The sequence below is a fragment of the Acomys minous genome (assembly GCF_964271855.1).
Source record: "Acomys minous genome assembly, chromosome: 20".
In the NCBI taxonomy this organism is placed as follows: domain Eukaryota; kingdom Metazoa; phylum Chordata; class Mammalia; order Rodentia; family Muridae; genus Acomys; species Acomys minous.
Window position 1 is genome coordinate 15,165,124 of NC_140502.1, and position 16,684 is coordinate 15,181,807.

At 38.1% G+C, this 16,684-nt stretch overlaps 1 protein-coding gene across 1 annotated transcript in view; it reads left to right on the forward strand.

The window, feature by feature from the left end:
* The first annotated feature begins 622 nt into the window (after positions 1-622).
* Positions 623-16,684, forward strand: part of LOC311591089 (sulfotransferase 2A1-like) — a 64,560-nt gene continuing 48,498 nt past the window's right edge. Inside the window, exons 1-4 of the mRNA XM_084770458.1 lie at positions 623-871; positions 4,065-4,273; positions 8,159-8,285; positions 10,211-10,305. Coding sequence (XP_084626584.1) covers positions 742-871; positions 4,065-4,273; positions 8,159-8,285; positions 10,211-10,305 — 561 coding nt within the window. The 5' untranslated portion in view covers positions 623-741. The remainder of the gene's footprint in view (positions 872-4,064; positions 4,274-8,158; positions 8,286-10,210; positions 10,306-16,684) is intronic.

The following is a 16,684-nucleotide window of genomic DNA, read 5'->3' on the forward strand; positions in this document are numbered from 1 at the left end:
ATATATATATATATATGATATATATAATGATTTTTAAACTGTTTGCCTAGTATATTGAACTCATGTGCAACAAAGAGGAAAGATTGTGCTAGCAAATTATCTCCCCACACCTTGTAAGACATAGGCATGGACTTGGGTTGTCATGCTTGCTGACAAATATTGTCATCATTCAAGCCTGAAGACCTGCTTTCCACTCCTAGGATAGAATACGATTCTGAATGATGTTCTCTGCACTTCATCTTGAACACAAGTTGTCAAGAAGAAATAAAAGTTGCACTGAGTAGCACAAGCACTGAAACTCATGTGTACATACCACACATTTACACAGTAATAATAAATTTAATGATGATATTTAGAGTCCCTAACAACACTTCAAGTGAGGTAGAATATAACAAACCAAGTAATTCTCTACCATATCAGACACATTCCAAGCTGTTTCTGCCTGGACAAAGTTATAACAAAATAAAGCCAACAAAAGCCCTCACACCAGACCTGATATTTCCTTGTCCTTCTTACGTGTTGTGGAACTCAGATGAAAACATTAACAGTAACTGAGTACAAAGGTTATGAGCCAATCTCACAGTAACTATTTGTTTTTATTAACCACACGATTGCATAACGAGTGACATCCAGTAACTGAGTTTTTAGTCCTCACTATATAATAGTCTTTGGGCCTCTATCACCAGCTAAAACAGTGGCTGGAGCTGAACACCCAACAAAAAATACTCTGAGCTTATAATTATGTCAGACGACTACAAATGGATAGATAAACTGCCTCCTAAGTGGTTCTCACCTGACATCATAAGGAAAATCTGTGACACATTTGTGGTCAGGGATGAAGATACATACATGGTGACCTATCCCAAATCAGGTAAGTGTTAATTTTTTTTCTACCCAAAACTGCGGTTAAACTTAAGACCTTGTACTTGCTAAGGAAGTGCTTGTCACTGAGCTGAAATTCCTGCTCCCAAAGTAGAGAGTTGGAAATGCAAAGCACCCATTTTGAGTGCCTTGTCTTTGCTCTTTCGCATTCAGTGTATCGATGCTAACACATTTATAACCATGCTCAATGTCTGAGTAACAGAAAAGTTAAACTAAAATCATTTCCCATCAAGATAGTGACAATCAAACATAACAAAGATATGGTGAAGTCTCAGTTCAGTTGACCATCCAAGGAAATACAGACAACACAACGAATAGATCCAGGAACAGGAGACTTTCACACTAGATTCCTGGAGATGACTGAAGAAGAGGAAAAGGATGGTCCTAGATTAAGAAACCATGTGTAAACCTAAATTAAATGAAGGAACTTGAAATTGATAGATTATGAGTGGTGTGTTCAGCCTGAATATTGCCTGCACATAACACAGATTTCCCTACACTATCCTGCAGTGAGAACTACGGTCCTTTACATCATTGTTTATGAGCTTGGGAGGAATATGTCTGCTTAAACTAGGAATGCTGCAACGTGATGGTTGTTTCCCTAGCTTAATACATACATTCATTGATATTGACCAACAGCTCCTGTTTGGCTAGAAACTCTGCCTGAACAATAGCTGACAAAAGTGATGAGTGCTAACTACTCTGCAGGTTTATTCTTGCTTCTTATGGTGCTTTCTTACATGCTGCGTCAATCTAGTGCTGGCAATTTTTACTTTTTCTTTTACTATCATTTACAGTGTGTTTTCATAGCTCTAATGCCACCTTCCAATGCCTTCCAGATCTCCTCACCTTTCTCACCCCACTCAACTCTCTGTTTTATTTTATTCCTAAACCATAAAATCCACTTTCTATTGTCTCCATATTCCCGCATGTGACGACCTTACTGGGGATACAGTCTGTAAGAAAACTTTCTAAGTCTCTCTGTGTCTCTGTCTCTGTCTCTGTTCTCTTTCTTTTCTCTCTGTGTCTGTGTCTGTCTCTGTGTCTGTCACTGTGTCTGTGTCTGTCTGTCTGTCTGTCTGTCTGTCTCTCTCTCTCTCTCTCTCTCTCTCTCTCTCTCTCTCTCTCTCTCTGTGTGTGTGTGTGTGTGTGTATTTGTCTGTGTGTGTGTATGTGTCTCTGTGTGTGTCTGTGTTTCCTCTCATCACCTCTTCTTCTAAGGGGACTACATGCCCACCTCTCTCTTCATACCAAGAAATTATTTGTATTTAGCTTGTGAAGGGTGACACAACCAATGTGACTTCACATGTTTATTTCCCCTGCTGTGTTCTGAACACACTGACTTATCTTATCAAGTTACCATTTATGACTCTAATACTCTCTCTGTCTTCCCACGACAAAAATCCCCAAGCATTTAGGTGAAGGAGTAAAATACAGATGTCTCATTTAAGGATGCATATTATTGAGTTTCTTATTCTGTGCACCTTGGCTGGGATTGGGTCTCTGTTTTAATTTCAATATATTGCAAATAAGAACTTTGATGAGGAATGGGAGATGTTTTCATTGGTAAGTATAACAATAAATCATTAAGAGTTGGCTTAATACTATGGGCACTTATCATAATTATATTATTAAGTTCCCCCATAATGCCTAAGGCCCATCTAACCACATGTTCTTGGCTGAATAATTGTACCATGAGTGGCTGTCATCGTGCAAAGTGGAAGAAATTGGTCACCATTACACTAATGTGAATCTCCTGCAAAGCTAATCTTTAGGTATCTCACATAGTCCACAACTGGGTAAGAGGGAATTAATAAGTAAAGTATATATTTATGCAAAAGAATATTATTTAGGAATCAGGAAAAGTGAAATTATCAGATAAATGGATAGAACTAGGAACAATCATTTTAAGTGAAAAAACCCATATTCACAAAGATAAATGTCACGTTTTCTCTCTCATAGATGTTTGCTTGGATATTCAGATAGTGTCTAGTAAATCTTTTATGAAGTCTCACTACCATATTCAGTGTATGATTAGATTTATAAATTTTCTGTTTAAATCATATGATCAGTATATGGTTAATATTTGACTATAATCTCCTAGTGTGGTAAAGGGGATACCTGTAATTCAGTTGTAGAGCACCTGCCTAGGAATCCCAGTGAAGGGCTGAGTTCATGACTCAGAGCTACAACACCTACTTATAATCCCATAGGGAGGCAATAAGGCATGGATCACAGGGAGTACTTGCTATCCACCAACTTCTGAGTATCTGTGGGCGTCAATCAACATTAGAGTTCTTGCATAGAATTTAACAATTAGCTGCATAACACGGGACCCATAAGGCCTTCATCATAGAAATCACAAGGTCCCCACTTATCCATGATGATCTAGAGGCATATAAAATGGTATAGAAGAAAGAAACATTTCCTTCGAAGATATACCAACTGATGAAATGCCCACTGTGGTGATTTGAATAAGAATGGCCCTGTCAGGCTCATATAATTGAAGTCTTTGTCATCAGGGAGTGAATAAGGATATTGACAATTCATTTGAGAATCTGTTTTTAATAAAAGGGAAGCAATAGGAAAAAAGGTTAAATCTTCTAACGTCTGTTTTTAAAACCTAATCTCTCTCAATTATGGGATCATATAAGATAAAAATTAAATCAAATTTTTTATTTCAAGAGGGAAAAACTGAGCCTGGCAGTGGTGGCACATGCTTTTAATCCCAGCACTTGGGAGGCAGGGGAAGGTGGATTGCTGTGAGTTTGAGGCCAGCCTGGTCTACAAAGCAAGTCTAGGACAGATATGAGTATGAAGCAGAGTTGGTAACAGGCTTGGATAGCATGTGCTAATTCATGGTTTTTATCACCAGAGCAGAGCAAACTGATCAGGATGGTCCACACCTGTGATCAATGCATTCCAGAGGGAGAGTCAAGGCAAACAGAAGTTCAACATTATCATTGACTACATACAGAATTCTAGGGAAGCTTGGATTTTAGGATATTATACAGTTGGGAAGACAGAGAGACACAGACAGAAACACATACATACATTCAGAAAGAGAGAGAACAAAAAGATCTGATTCTTCATGGGAACTGGCTACAGTGTCAACTTTATGTGGGATTTTTTTTTGGTAAGTCTACTAAAATGAGTGACTTCTGCTACTCTTTTTCATCCAGGAACGAACTGGTTGGTGGAGATTGTCTGTCTGATTCATTCCAAGGGGGATCCTACATGGGTAAAATCTCTGCCTGTCGAGGAGCGTGCTCCATGGATAGAAGTTGGTGAATATAGTAGAACACTAAAAAACAAGAAGAACCCACGTCTCATCACCTCTCATCTCCCTGTCCAACTCTTCCCCAAGTCTTTCTTCTCTTCCAAAGCCAAGGTCAGTGTTAGTGCCAGAGCTATATGATCTAAGCTTAATTAACTCTTTCTATTTATTTATTTCTTTTTAATTTGTATTTTTAATTTGTATTGGTGTGCATGGTTCTGCTTATCATCACTTTTAACACACACACACACACACACACACACGTGTGTGCCTGCAAATATCAGAAGAGGGTGCTAGATCACCAGGAACTGGAGATATTTGTGACACTTAATGCGTTGTGAAACTTAATGTGCATGCTGTGAACTAAACCCAGTTCCTGTTTAAGAGTAACAAACTCTGGTAACGAACCAAGCGTATCTCCAGCTCCTAGACACTCTCTGTAAAAATCTCAGTGTTTTCATGTGGTTATGTGTTTATGGGTCTGTGTGCATCCCTCTGTGTTTTCTCATGCCATGGAAGTTATGGGGAAGCCAGAGGACAATTTTCAAAAGCTGGACAGGAAATTGAACCCAGATCCTTGGATGTGGTGATCAGCAACTTTACCCACTGACCCACATCTCCCTTGGAGGGCTTTGTAACTCTGTCATGCATAACCATGCTTTGGGGATGTTGCTGAATACCTATCTCTCTGAGGATTTTGAGGTATTGCCTAAGGATTTCAGGCCTTGGCTGAAAGTGGATTTTTGCCCTCATGCCACACTGTTGACCAATCATGTGTAGCTCATACACCTCACACCCAGTTAAGTGGCAGTGTCAAGATATAGTGGTAGATGTGGTGTATATTAGAGTAGTCAGTTAGCAGAGGGCATTTCATCACTTTCATCATTAAAGGATATGTTAACTTATCCAAAATTTAATTTCTACATCATAAGCATGTCTTTCTACTTAATTTGCCAATATTAGACTGAAATGGAGTAGGAATGCTTTTTCTTTCTTTATTTTCCCAAAGATTTAAATGTTTCTTTAGCCATACTGGGCTATTCAAACAATACATGGGAAAGTATAGAACTAGAAGAGGAGGGTTGAAAATGTGCTCTATAAGAAAGAAAATAATTTAACAATACTTAGGAACAGACAGATGATTTATACGATGGCATACCATTAAACATGAAATGTATAGACATAGGTAGTAACAGTTTGCCTGGTAGAAATGGGAACTTTTGAAAGGGTTGAAAGCTAAAAATAATAACTTGTTGGAAGAATTTGAAAGTCACTTGTTACTTACAAGAAATAATATTAAAATATTTCTCAAAAACAAAAAACAAAAAAGATATAGTAGTAGAATTTAGAAAACCAAATTTTAACCACAAATAAATTTATTGTATGTTACACATATATGTATGATTATGGTGTCATATGTGCACATGTATACACATGATTTATATAAATTGGTATTTTTACATATATAGGTATGCATATATGTGTGTGTGTTACATACAGAAGTATGTGTATTATGTGCATGTGGGTCTGCTTAGTAAGTATAAGTATTTTTGACCATGTGGTGGTGCAGGTGCATTGGGTATGTGTAAACTATTGTATGACTGTGTGTTATGTGTGTGATCAAATTTTTTATGCATCTTTTAGTCTTAAGAATTTATTTTCATCCACTCTGTGATCCCTCTATTCCAATTCATGAGTACTAGAATTAGAGGGACCTGTAACTGTGCCCAACATGCAAAAGTTTATATGTATATTGTATACTACACACTCCTTTTGCATTGATTCAAAGAATTACTCTACTTTTAAATTTCTTTATTTTACATCTAGTGGTGTGTATGTGTGAACCTGTTTTTGTGTGTATGTGCATAGGCATGTTTTTCTCTGTGTGCGTGTTTATTTGTGAGTATTCATGTGTGTCTCTATGAGTGTGTATAGTTATGTGTCTGCATATCTTTATACATGTGAGTAGGATTGTGCATGATTTTGAGTGCATGCTTGCATGTGTGTGTGTCTGTGTATTGAGTATGTGTGTGTGTGTGTGTGTTGCTTGTAGATAGTGTCAATGGATTCTGTTCTGAAGTCAGTTCTCTTTTCTGTCATGGGGTTCCAGAAGCACAAACTAAGATTGTCAGGCTTGGTGACAAGCACGTTTATATGCTAGGCCATTTCACTGTCTCATAATTACACAAGTTTAATGAAATAAGTTACTGCTGTACAGTGTGTTGACTTATTCCTGTTAGTTGATGGCTGGGTATGCAGCATGTTGTTCAGGTACCAGTATGTTAAATCTCTGGATTGCTGTGGTTTCACAGCTGATTTTAAACTAACTGAGTCTAGATGTCCAATGAGATCAGGACTCCTCAATCCTTTGCTATGGCTGACAAAGGAAAATGAGAAGTGACCAGCAGAACTGGATATCAGAGTCAGGGAAAATAATTGTTATTAAGCTGCATTTTCTGTATGTGACTGCACAATGCTGTGTCCATGTGTACAGACTTGCACATAAACACTGTTCACTTCATTAACCAGGACTCTGCTAGTGATCTTCCATCACACAACGTAGATGTGTGCATAGAGAGATGTGTCAGAGGTTAAGGGGATCTGCTGAAGTTGCAGAAGATTGGGGTTCCATTCTCAGCATCCACATTCATTGGCTCACAATCTGTTGTAGTTATTTTACCAGTGTAGCCGAATAATGTGTATTATTAGGCCTATGATTATCACTACGATAGTATTCTCTAACCAGCTAGCAATCAATCAAGACACAGATGTCTGTTATACTTTATTTTAAGATAAAATATTAGTTAACCTGGGGCAGGGCAGATATTAATACCCTGAACTACTTCCTATTGTGTGGCATGTATTCCATACCTGCCCCAACCTCATGCCATCTGCTTCTAATAATTTCTATCAAGCTACCTCACATTCATAATTCCAAATACTTGGTAACTTATCATCATCTGGTACAAGTCTCCATCCATGCCAGCCATGTGCTTCTCCTCCAGCTAACCCTTCTTCTCCTCCCCTCTCCTCAGGCCTCTCTCCCTCCCAAGATTCTCTCTCTCTCTCTCCCCAAGCACTGGAACCTTAGCTAGGCCTACCCATTTGCCCTGATGGCCTTTTACAGGTAAAACAGTTTAGGCTCTTAGGTGAGGTACAGTTGTGGCACAGAGACAGAAAACAGTAATTAGCGTCAAAATACACCAGACTAACCTCCAACACAACCTCTTACAATTCTAGTTCCAGAATATCTGACTTCCTCTTACTGCCCCTTAGACACTGCATACATATGAAAATACAAACACAGGAAGAGACAAATACAGATTAAAGTACTCTTAAAACCCCATTGTTCTTTGAACCCTCCCTGGAGCTTTTTTTCTCTGATCCAAAAGGAATACCCATCACGTTTTTTTTACATTGCTCTAATTTTATCAGAGTTACAGGTTCAGGAAATTCTTACCATATATAATTGTTTAAATCACACTGTAAATAATTGATAGCATAACCTATCGAAGGCCAGGAATCCTGGTGCATGTCTGTATTCAAGGAAACTGAGAGGTAAAAAGAACAAAATCAATTCAAGATATTTATTATCTATACCACTAATTTAGGCCTGTCATGACTACATGAGAGACTTCACCTCCAAAAGGACAGAGACAGCACGAGAGCTTAAGTCTCTTGTCAAGCTTGGGAAGCTGGAAGAGATCCATGCTCTTCATGTAATGGTAAAAGGACAGACCTCAGATTAGAAGTTTCTTTTCTGACTTCCATATACATAGTCTAAGCACTATACACATAAAACAACCACACACACACACACACACACACACACACACACACACACACACACAAACACAAACCATCACATAGAGAGGAACAAAATAAAAGGAAGAAATCCACTGGTATTTGGACAGAATTGAATTAAATTTTCTGGGAAACTGTGTGAAAATGTTGGAAATTAATTGCCTTGATTTTCATTCTCCAATTTTTGTATTGAAGGTGATATATCTATTGAGAAATCCCAGAGATGTTCTTGTGTCTCGTTATTACTTCTGGCTTGCAATAAATTACGTTAACAAACCAGACTCACTGGAAGGATTATTTAAAGACTTCATGCACGGAAATGGTGAGTATGCTGTGTAGAATGTGATGAGTGTGAGTGCTGGTCTGGGAAGCCCAAAGTTTCCCTAATCCTCCTGGTTGTCTCTGAAGACTGTGAGCTTTGTAAACACTGTAAAGTAGAACAACTGAGCAACAAAACAGTAGTCCTCCCTCTGCCTTCCCTATGGTTAAATATTCCAGGGGCTCCCCATCTCTAGATATTTCAGTACCAAAAGAGCCCACACATTTCAACCAAGTGCTCTATTACTATATCTATCCTCATCTATCCTTTTATTCTCTTTTTAATTACCCAGGCTGTCTTTGAGTGACTACATAGCCAGCCAAACCAATATCTACTTTGTAACTCTGTAGAATGTTCACTCATTCAGGTGCTGAAGAATCATAACATGTAAGCTGAACATCATATCTGAGATACAGATATTGTTCAATGGGTAGAGGTGCTAGACGAACAACTGTGAGGACCAGAGTTAAGATCCTACCACCCACATAATGTGGGAGTGGTTTTTCATAGACGTGTGGCCCTGGTGCTAGAGTATTAGGAAGGAGAGACAGGAGAAGATCTGGCAGTATTAAGTAACTTTTCTTTTGATGTGATATAACACTATGACTATGAAAACTGGTAGCAGATTTCTTTCTGCTAATGGTTCCAAACGGAATAAGTGTCCATGGTGATAAAGCAGACACATGGAAGCTAGACCAGGAAGGCGATACCACAGTTCCTTCAGCATAAAAATGAACCATAAAGAGGAAGCTGGGAGCTGCTAGAACACTTAAATCCTCAAAACACATCTCCATTGTCATTTTTATTCCATGGAGGTTACATGACCTAAGTCTACTAAAACAGCAGCAGCAAACATCTAACATTCAAACCACAAAATGTGGGTTTTGATTGCCAGTGTATCTGAAAATCCTAAGCCCTGAACTTAAGGAGGTACCAGTCTTCAAAGAGGTAAGGAAGACAGAAGGTAGAGGAAGACACATAACTTCTTCCTCTGACATTTGCCCCAGTGCACACTAGTAAACATGCCGACACATACACAGGCACACAGATTTGCTAATAAACGACAGACACATCAATAAGTAGGTAACAATGGTTTATACACAGAGGAAAACACAAAATTCAAATGTTCTGAACAAACAGTAAGCAGAGTGGAACCTAATACAACCGAGGATATGCGAAAGAGTTGTATTAGCAAGAAACAAATGATGGGTTGCAGCAATTTCTCAGCAGTTAAGAGTGTGGACTGACTTTTAGAGGCCCCAAATACAGAGCCACAAACTGATGTGGGTGCTTAGTGAGCTCCTGTCATTTCACATAGACATACAACTACATACATGTATGCAGTAAACATGCAGTCAGAATTATAAACAAATGGTGAGGCAGAGTAGGCAAGACAAAAAGCTTATTGTTTAGATGTGGCTAAGATAATTCTTCAGGGAGTGTTGTACTAAATCGCAGGGTCCCTTTTTGTTTCTGTATGGAGATCCCTGTTTTCTCCACACACATTTGTGCTGATTGATTCTTCCAGGAGATTCCCTTTTACACCACTTAACTTTATGTCTGTGAGGTCATGAATACAGTAATTACTTAGGCACCATAAATCTCACTATAAACATTTACAATATGTAATTTCAAAATATAATCATATGCACATGATTTGATTGTCAATTACAGATTAGAAATGTGGGCAGTGGTTAAGATTAGTGAAGAGTAGAGAGATGGTCCCTGACTTCTTTTTAAATGTTCACTTTTATTTATTCATTTATTGTTCATGTATGTGCATGTGTGTGGTACAGCATGTCGGTGCAGGTTAGCTTGTGGAGTTATTTATTTATTTTTTTAACTTAGTGGGTCAGAGGAATCAAACTCAGGAATTGAGCTTTAAAATTACTCCTCACTCTTTACTCTTTCTGCTCTCCCTGACACAGTACCATATGGATCATGGTTTCAGCACACACGTGGCTGGTTGTCGTTGAGAGACAGAGACAACATCTTGCTGCTTAGTTATGAAGAGCTGAAAAAGGTATGTGTCATTCTTACAGTCAACATATGTGTTGCAATACATGCTGGCGAGGATATGGAGAAAAGGGAACACTCCTCCACTGTTAGTAGGAGTGAAAACTTCTACAACCACTTTGGAAATCAATATGGCACTTTCTAAGAAAATTGAGAATAGTTTTACCCCAAGACCCAGCTATACTATACAAGAAAGACATTTGCTCAAGTATGTTCACAGCAGCTTTATTTGTAATAGCCAGAAACTGGAAACAACCTAGATGTCCCTCAGCTGAAGAATGCATAAAGAAACAGTGGTACATCTACACAATAGAATATTATTCAGCTATTAAAATCAAAGAAATCTTGAAATGTGTAGGCAAATGAATGAAACTAGAAATGATCATCCTGAGTGAGTTAACTCAGACCCAAAAGACACTCATGGTATGTACTCACTTATATGTTGCTTTTAGCCCAACACAAGTGTCTTCTGAGTAACTTCACCCAGTGAGGGGGAGGGACAGTTACCGAGACTTGATGCTGGACACTGGGCAGAGTACTAAGAGTTGTAGCATGGCCTTGCCAGGCAAAAGAGGAAGATGGTAAATGCAGTACAGAGGATACTGGATAAGCTGAGATCAGACGTTAATGGAAGAGGGCTCCCCTTTCTAAGGACTAGGGGAGGGAAGGAAAGGGAATGAGTGAGGAGATGGGATTGGGTGGTGATGAGGAAGGGGGATGCAATTGGGATGTAAAGAATTCAAGCTACAGAACAAGCAGGTAACTTATATTGCTAATCCGACTACATGGGAATAGGTTTGAGACTGGCTGAGATATAAATGTCAATGTGTAAACAAAGGCTCATTGTCACCCCCTCTAGTGGAGTCTGTGTGACAAGTACTACACAGGCCTGAGACTAAGAAGCCCTTTTTAAGGCTAAGACCCCCAAAGAAGGGGAAGTCTTCTGGACTGGGGTCGATGTTCCCACCAGCAAAGAAACTGTAGTTTCAGAACTCTTTTTCTTGGGAACTATTTTTTGTTTTGTTTTTAACTGTATTTTACTCTCAAGGTGGGACTCCTCAAGTGTAGCAAAGGTTGTTATGAGATTCTGGCGTGGGACTGTAGCCAGAGACTGTCCATGGTTGAATAAGTTCTGTTTTACTTTTACTTATTAAAAAAGACATAACTACAGATTAATCATTAGTTAATAAGTTACACTATGCCCTACAAAGAAACAGAGTTTTTTTTAAAGACTCCAGGTAGAACGAAAAAGAAGAATGGAGAAACATCCTGGCATACAGGTACTGGGCAGAAGTTTCATCAGGGAGAGGACCTTGGCCCTGGACAAAAAAAAACACACACACACATACATGTTGATAGCAAGCCAGTATCTTAGGAGAGATGACATCCTTCTGTTAAGTACCCTGTATTGTTTCATTCAAAGCTGTAATTCAAAAAATGACAACACAATAACTTCACATTCTGTATCTGTACTGTGTATGTTTGATTGCTCATTGAGTTCCGTGAGACTGCTCTGTGGAAACTGTAAGCACCAGAAACCCCCCTGTTTCACAAGAAGAAATGTATATAATGCTAGACTGCTTGGCTACAAAATGCACTCAGATAAAAACTTGTCTGTGTCTCACTTTGCCTTCTTTCTGTTCACCAACACTCCAAGTATCCCCAATTCCAAAGACCTATCCCCGACTGAGCTAGTGGTCCATGACACCTCATGTTGATCACAGATCCTTGATGACCAGAACCTGGAGGCCATTCTTAGTATGTCATGAAGGAAGATTTGCAACTGTCTTACTTCTGCTCACACAATGAGAAGAGAATCAGTTTTAATTGCTCTGTCCATCCTGTATACCTCATACAATTATAATATTAGAACTGTATAGTGTGTGTGAGAGATATTATGTTTTCATAACAAAAGAACTGGACGCTGATGCTGGGTGAAACCTGATAGGATTCCTTTATCTCAGCATGCTGCACACTGGCATCCTGCATCCTCCAGGTTTCAGCCTCAGGGTCCTCAGTTGCTGTCACCCATAAGAATTGGACAGCTCCCAGAACAGCATTGTAGAAAGCATTTGGTCCAAAATGGTCCAGCACTTCAGACTGTCCCTCAAAGGTCAACTAAGTCTGGAATTTCTAAGCATTTAGATACTGGACAACAAATGTTATTCCCTGGCTTACTTAACCATTTTTCCCAATCTTTCTTTGAGTGGGGGCTTTGCCTTAAATCAACCTGAAGAAACCTTAAGGGAATGATATCCCAGTTCCTCTAAGGGTAGGATTTTCTTTGCTCTTTGGGGCTATAGTTCCTTATTTTCATCAAGAGGTGATTATAAGTTAATATTGGTTTTAAATAGAGAGAAAAATAGGTTGGGCTCAGTGATGTCTCTATTTTCCTTTTTCTCTCATACATAAGGAGATAGGTACTGAAAAGAAAGAAAGAGGACTATAGAAATATTGAGGGAGGTTAGGAAAAAATGTAGATTGTTGAATATACTCCTCGACTCAGGGCCTTCATTGTTACTCACAAAGAAGGTTATTTTTAAATTGCTGGTAAAAAATTTTATATATTGATACAAATCATGGTAATGTCAAAAACTAGTCTAATTTTATCACAAGAGTATATAGCCAAGTCTAAAAGATAGATAGGATTCAACAAACACATAAAGTAAAATAGTTAAATAAGGCCTTAAAAGGCCTCAGAGACCTACAGATTATGGCATTTAATGATGTTTTAATTATTCTAAAGATTCTTTAACAAGACATGTTAACTCTTGGCAACACAGCCTAAGTCAAAGCAGATGATCAACATCAAAAAACCTCCTTATGGGGTTGGCTTCAAATGTGGCAAGCAAGCTACTGGGCAAAATGTCCTTGTTTCTGCTACAGACAGAATTCTGCCTAAAAATGGGTAAGCATAGATGCAGGCAGAGTCAATAGCTGAACCCTGACAAGGCAGGTAAGCAAGTACTCAATACTTCCTGCCTATCAAATATGTCTGTCAGAGATAGGGGGCTAGGAGGCCAAAGAAGATGCTCCAACATTATAGAGAGTGTTGGGTGACTCTTTAGACAGTAAACTCTCTCAGTTATTTTTTTTTCACTTTGGAATCTACTAACCTGCACTTCAAATTCACTCACATATTTAAGTTTTATCCCTTCTCAAGTCTCTGATGAGACTGAAGACCAGATCGTTTACTCTTACAATTAAGCTTAGTTGGTTAGGGCTTAAGATTTTTTAGATCAAGATGGATATTTTAACTTAATAGAGATGAGATAGGATAGATATTGATTTCCATTCGGAAACTTAAATTTGACAAGATAGGAAGAGGCTTTCTTCAAGTTTCAGAAATACAAATAGCCAAATCACCATGAATTTAACATTTATATAAGTCCTGATTTTCTCATGTTTCTTTTTTTTCTTTTTTAAATTTTATTAATTTATTCAGATTACAACTCAATTGTTATCCCATCACTTGTATCCTCCCATTCCTCCCTCCCTCCCGATTTCACTCTATTCCCCTCCCTAGGTCTATGACGGAGGGGGACCTCCTCCTCCACTATATTGTCATAGGCTCTCAAGTCTCATCTTGGTATCATGCTTATTCATTTTTTGAGTGCTACCAGATCTCCCACCCAAGAGAGGTGGTCAAATATGGAGCACCAGAGTTCATGTCAAAATCAGTCCCCACTCTCCACATAACTGTGGAGAATGTCTTGTCCATTGGGTAGATCAGAGTATGGGTTCGATGTTTACTATTGTATTGTCCTTGGTTAGTGCAATAGTTTGAGAAGACACCCCTGGGCCCTGATCCACCCATCATGATGTTCTTCTTTTAGGTTTATAGGATCCTCTGGATCCTTCTATTTCCCCATCTATGATATTTCTCTTACCTAGACTCTCAGTAGGATATCCTCACATCTATTCCAATCTCCTGGTAAGTGAAGACTTTCATGGGACATGTCATTTGGGCTAGTGCACAATTATAAATGAGTATATACCTTGTGAGTCTTTCTGCTTGTGGGTTAACTCACTCATTATGATCGTCTCTAGCCCCATCCATTTGTCTACAAATTTCCGGGTTTCCTTGTTTTTAATAGCTGAGTAGTATTCCATAGTATAAGTGTACCACAGTTCTTTATCCATTCTTCAACTGAGAGGCATTTAGGCTGTTTTCAGGTTCTGCCTATTATGATTATGGCTGCTATGAACATGGTGAAGCATATGTCCTTGTTGTGTGGTGGAGTATTTTCTGAATATATTCCAAGGAGTGGAATAGAGCTGGTCCTATTCCCAGATTTCTGAGAAAGTGCCAGATGGATTTCCAAAGTAGTTCTAAAAATTTCCATTCCCACCAGCAATGAAGGAGTGTTCCTCTTTCTCCACATCCTTGCCAGCATGTGGTATCACTTGAATTTTTTATCTTAGCCATTTTGATGGGTGTAAGATGGCATCTCAGAGTTGTTTTGACTTGCATTTCTCTGATGATTAACGATGTTGAGCATTTCTTTAAGTGTTACTTAGCCGAGCCCCATTTCTCAATTGGGTTATTTGGTTTGGTGGTGTTGAATTTTTTGAGTTTTTATATATTTTGGATATTAGACCTTTGTCAGATGTAGGGTTGGTGAAGATTTTTTTCCCAGTCTGTAGGCTGTCACTTTGTTCTGTTGACAGTGTCTCCTGCCTTACAGAAGCTTCTCAGCCTCATGAGGTCCCATTTGTTAATTGTTGACCTCAAGGCCTGAGCTGTTGGTGTTCTGTTCAGGAAGTTGTCTCAGGTGCCAATGTGTTCCAGGCTTTCTCTTGCTTATTCATGATATATGAAGTTCATTCTATTCATGTGAACGAATATAAATATATATATATATATATATATATATATATATATATATATATATATATATCAAAATTACCTAAAAGTATAGTATTTATTGGCTAGGCACTTTTGCTATGACAATATATGTAAGTAAAACAAATGATTCTCATAGTTAACACGGTTCAATAATGTATTTTTTTATGTGTTTTCAGCACATGTCCTAATGTAGGACCTTTTATGTATGGGGACTATTTACTTATTGTATTTACTTATGTATATATGTATTTGACAGTACAATTATTCCCATTTTCATCAGGCTAACCTGAAGCACAAATATGTACATGCAGGTAGAACACAGTTATACCACTGGAAGATTGCAATAAAATCTTGGTATGTGAAAGATCTTTCAAGAAATTGTGGGAGGCAGGGAAAGGGTGTGCAAAAATAGTTGATAGTTATGAACTCAACATATGACAAGTTATTATTTTATTGACAGTACTACTGTAATGGTGAAATGATTACTCATTTTATCTCTAATGTTTCAGACAATTCTCAGCATATAGTAGTGGCCAAAGTTGCCTATCACGAATCTCATAATATTGGCTTTTGAACCTCTTGGCATATGAATATGTATATAGTTGTTTACTAAGATACCATGGTTGAATCTATGTTAATTTTTAAGTGACATTTGTTTTTAATTTTTACTTATTCTGACATAATTATGTACACAAAACTGCAACCCAATAGCAAAACAATCATGGTAGATCTTTCTGGAGTCAAATATGGCATACTGTGATTGGTATAGGAAGGTATTGAAGCCAAGAGGATACTTCATGGACCCCTGTTTCCTTCTATTTATCTCATTCATACATTTCACTGCAACACCATTCTCTTCACATCTAGATATTGATTTAAAGAACTGGGTAGGACTGACGCTATTCACCATAAAAATTGACAAGCTTGAAAAAAATGAAAAAATAGACAAGCTTGGATTCAGGCAGAGTTGATGGGCAAACACTGCCAAGACAGGGTAAGCAAGTCCTCAATAGTTCCTGCCTCACAAATATGTAAGTCAGATATACTGGACCAGGAGGCTGAAAATGACGCTCCAAAGGTGGAGAGAATTTGAGGTGACTGTTCAGGCAGCAGACTGTCTCTGTCATTTGTTTTCACTTTGGAGGCTGTTGACCTGAACTTCCTGTTTACTCAGGTAATTAATTTCATTCCTTCTCACATCTCTGATAGGGTTGAAGACCCTTTCACAATTAAGCATAGTTCTTCAGGGGTTAAGATGTTTTTAGATCTATGTTTATTTTTTTAATACATTTTTATTAATTTATACATATTACATCTCAGTTGTTAGCCCATCCCATGTATCCTCCCATTCCTCCCTTCCATAGAGATGAGATATAGTAGATATTGAGTTACAGTCAGAATTTTAGACTCATCAAGATAGGAAAATATTTTCTTCAAGGCTGCCAAATACAAATAGTCAACACATTATGAATGTATTAATATTGTTCCTGATTGTTTTGTTTTTCTTCTTGCTGTATGTAGTTTATTTTACATATAT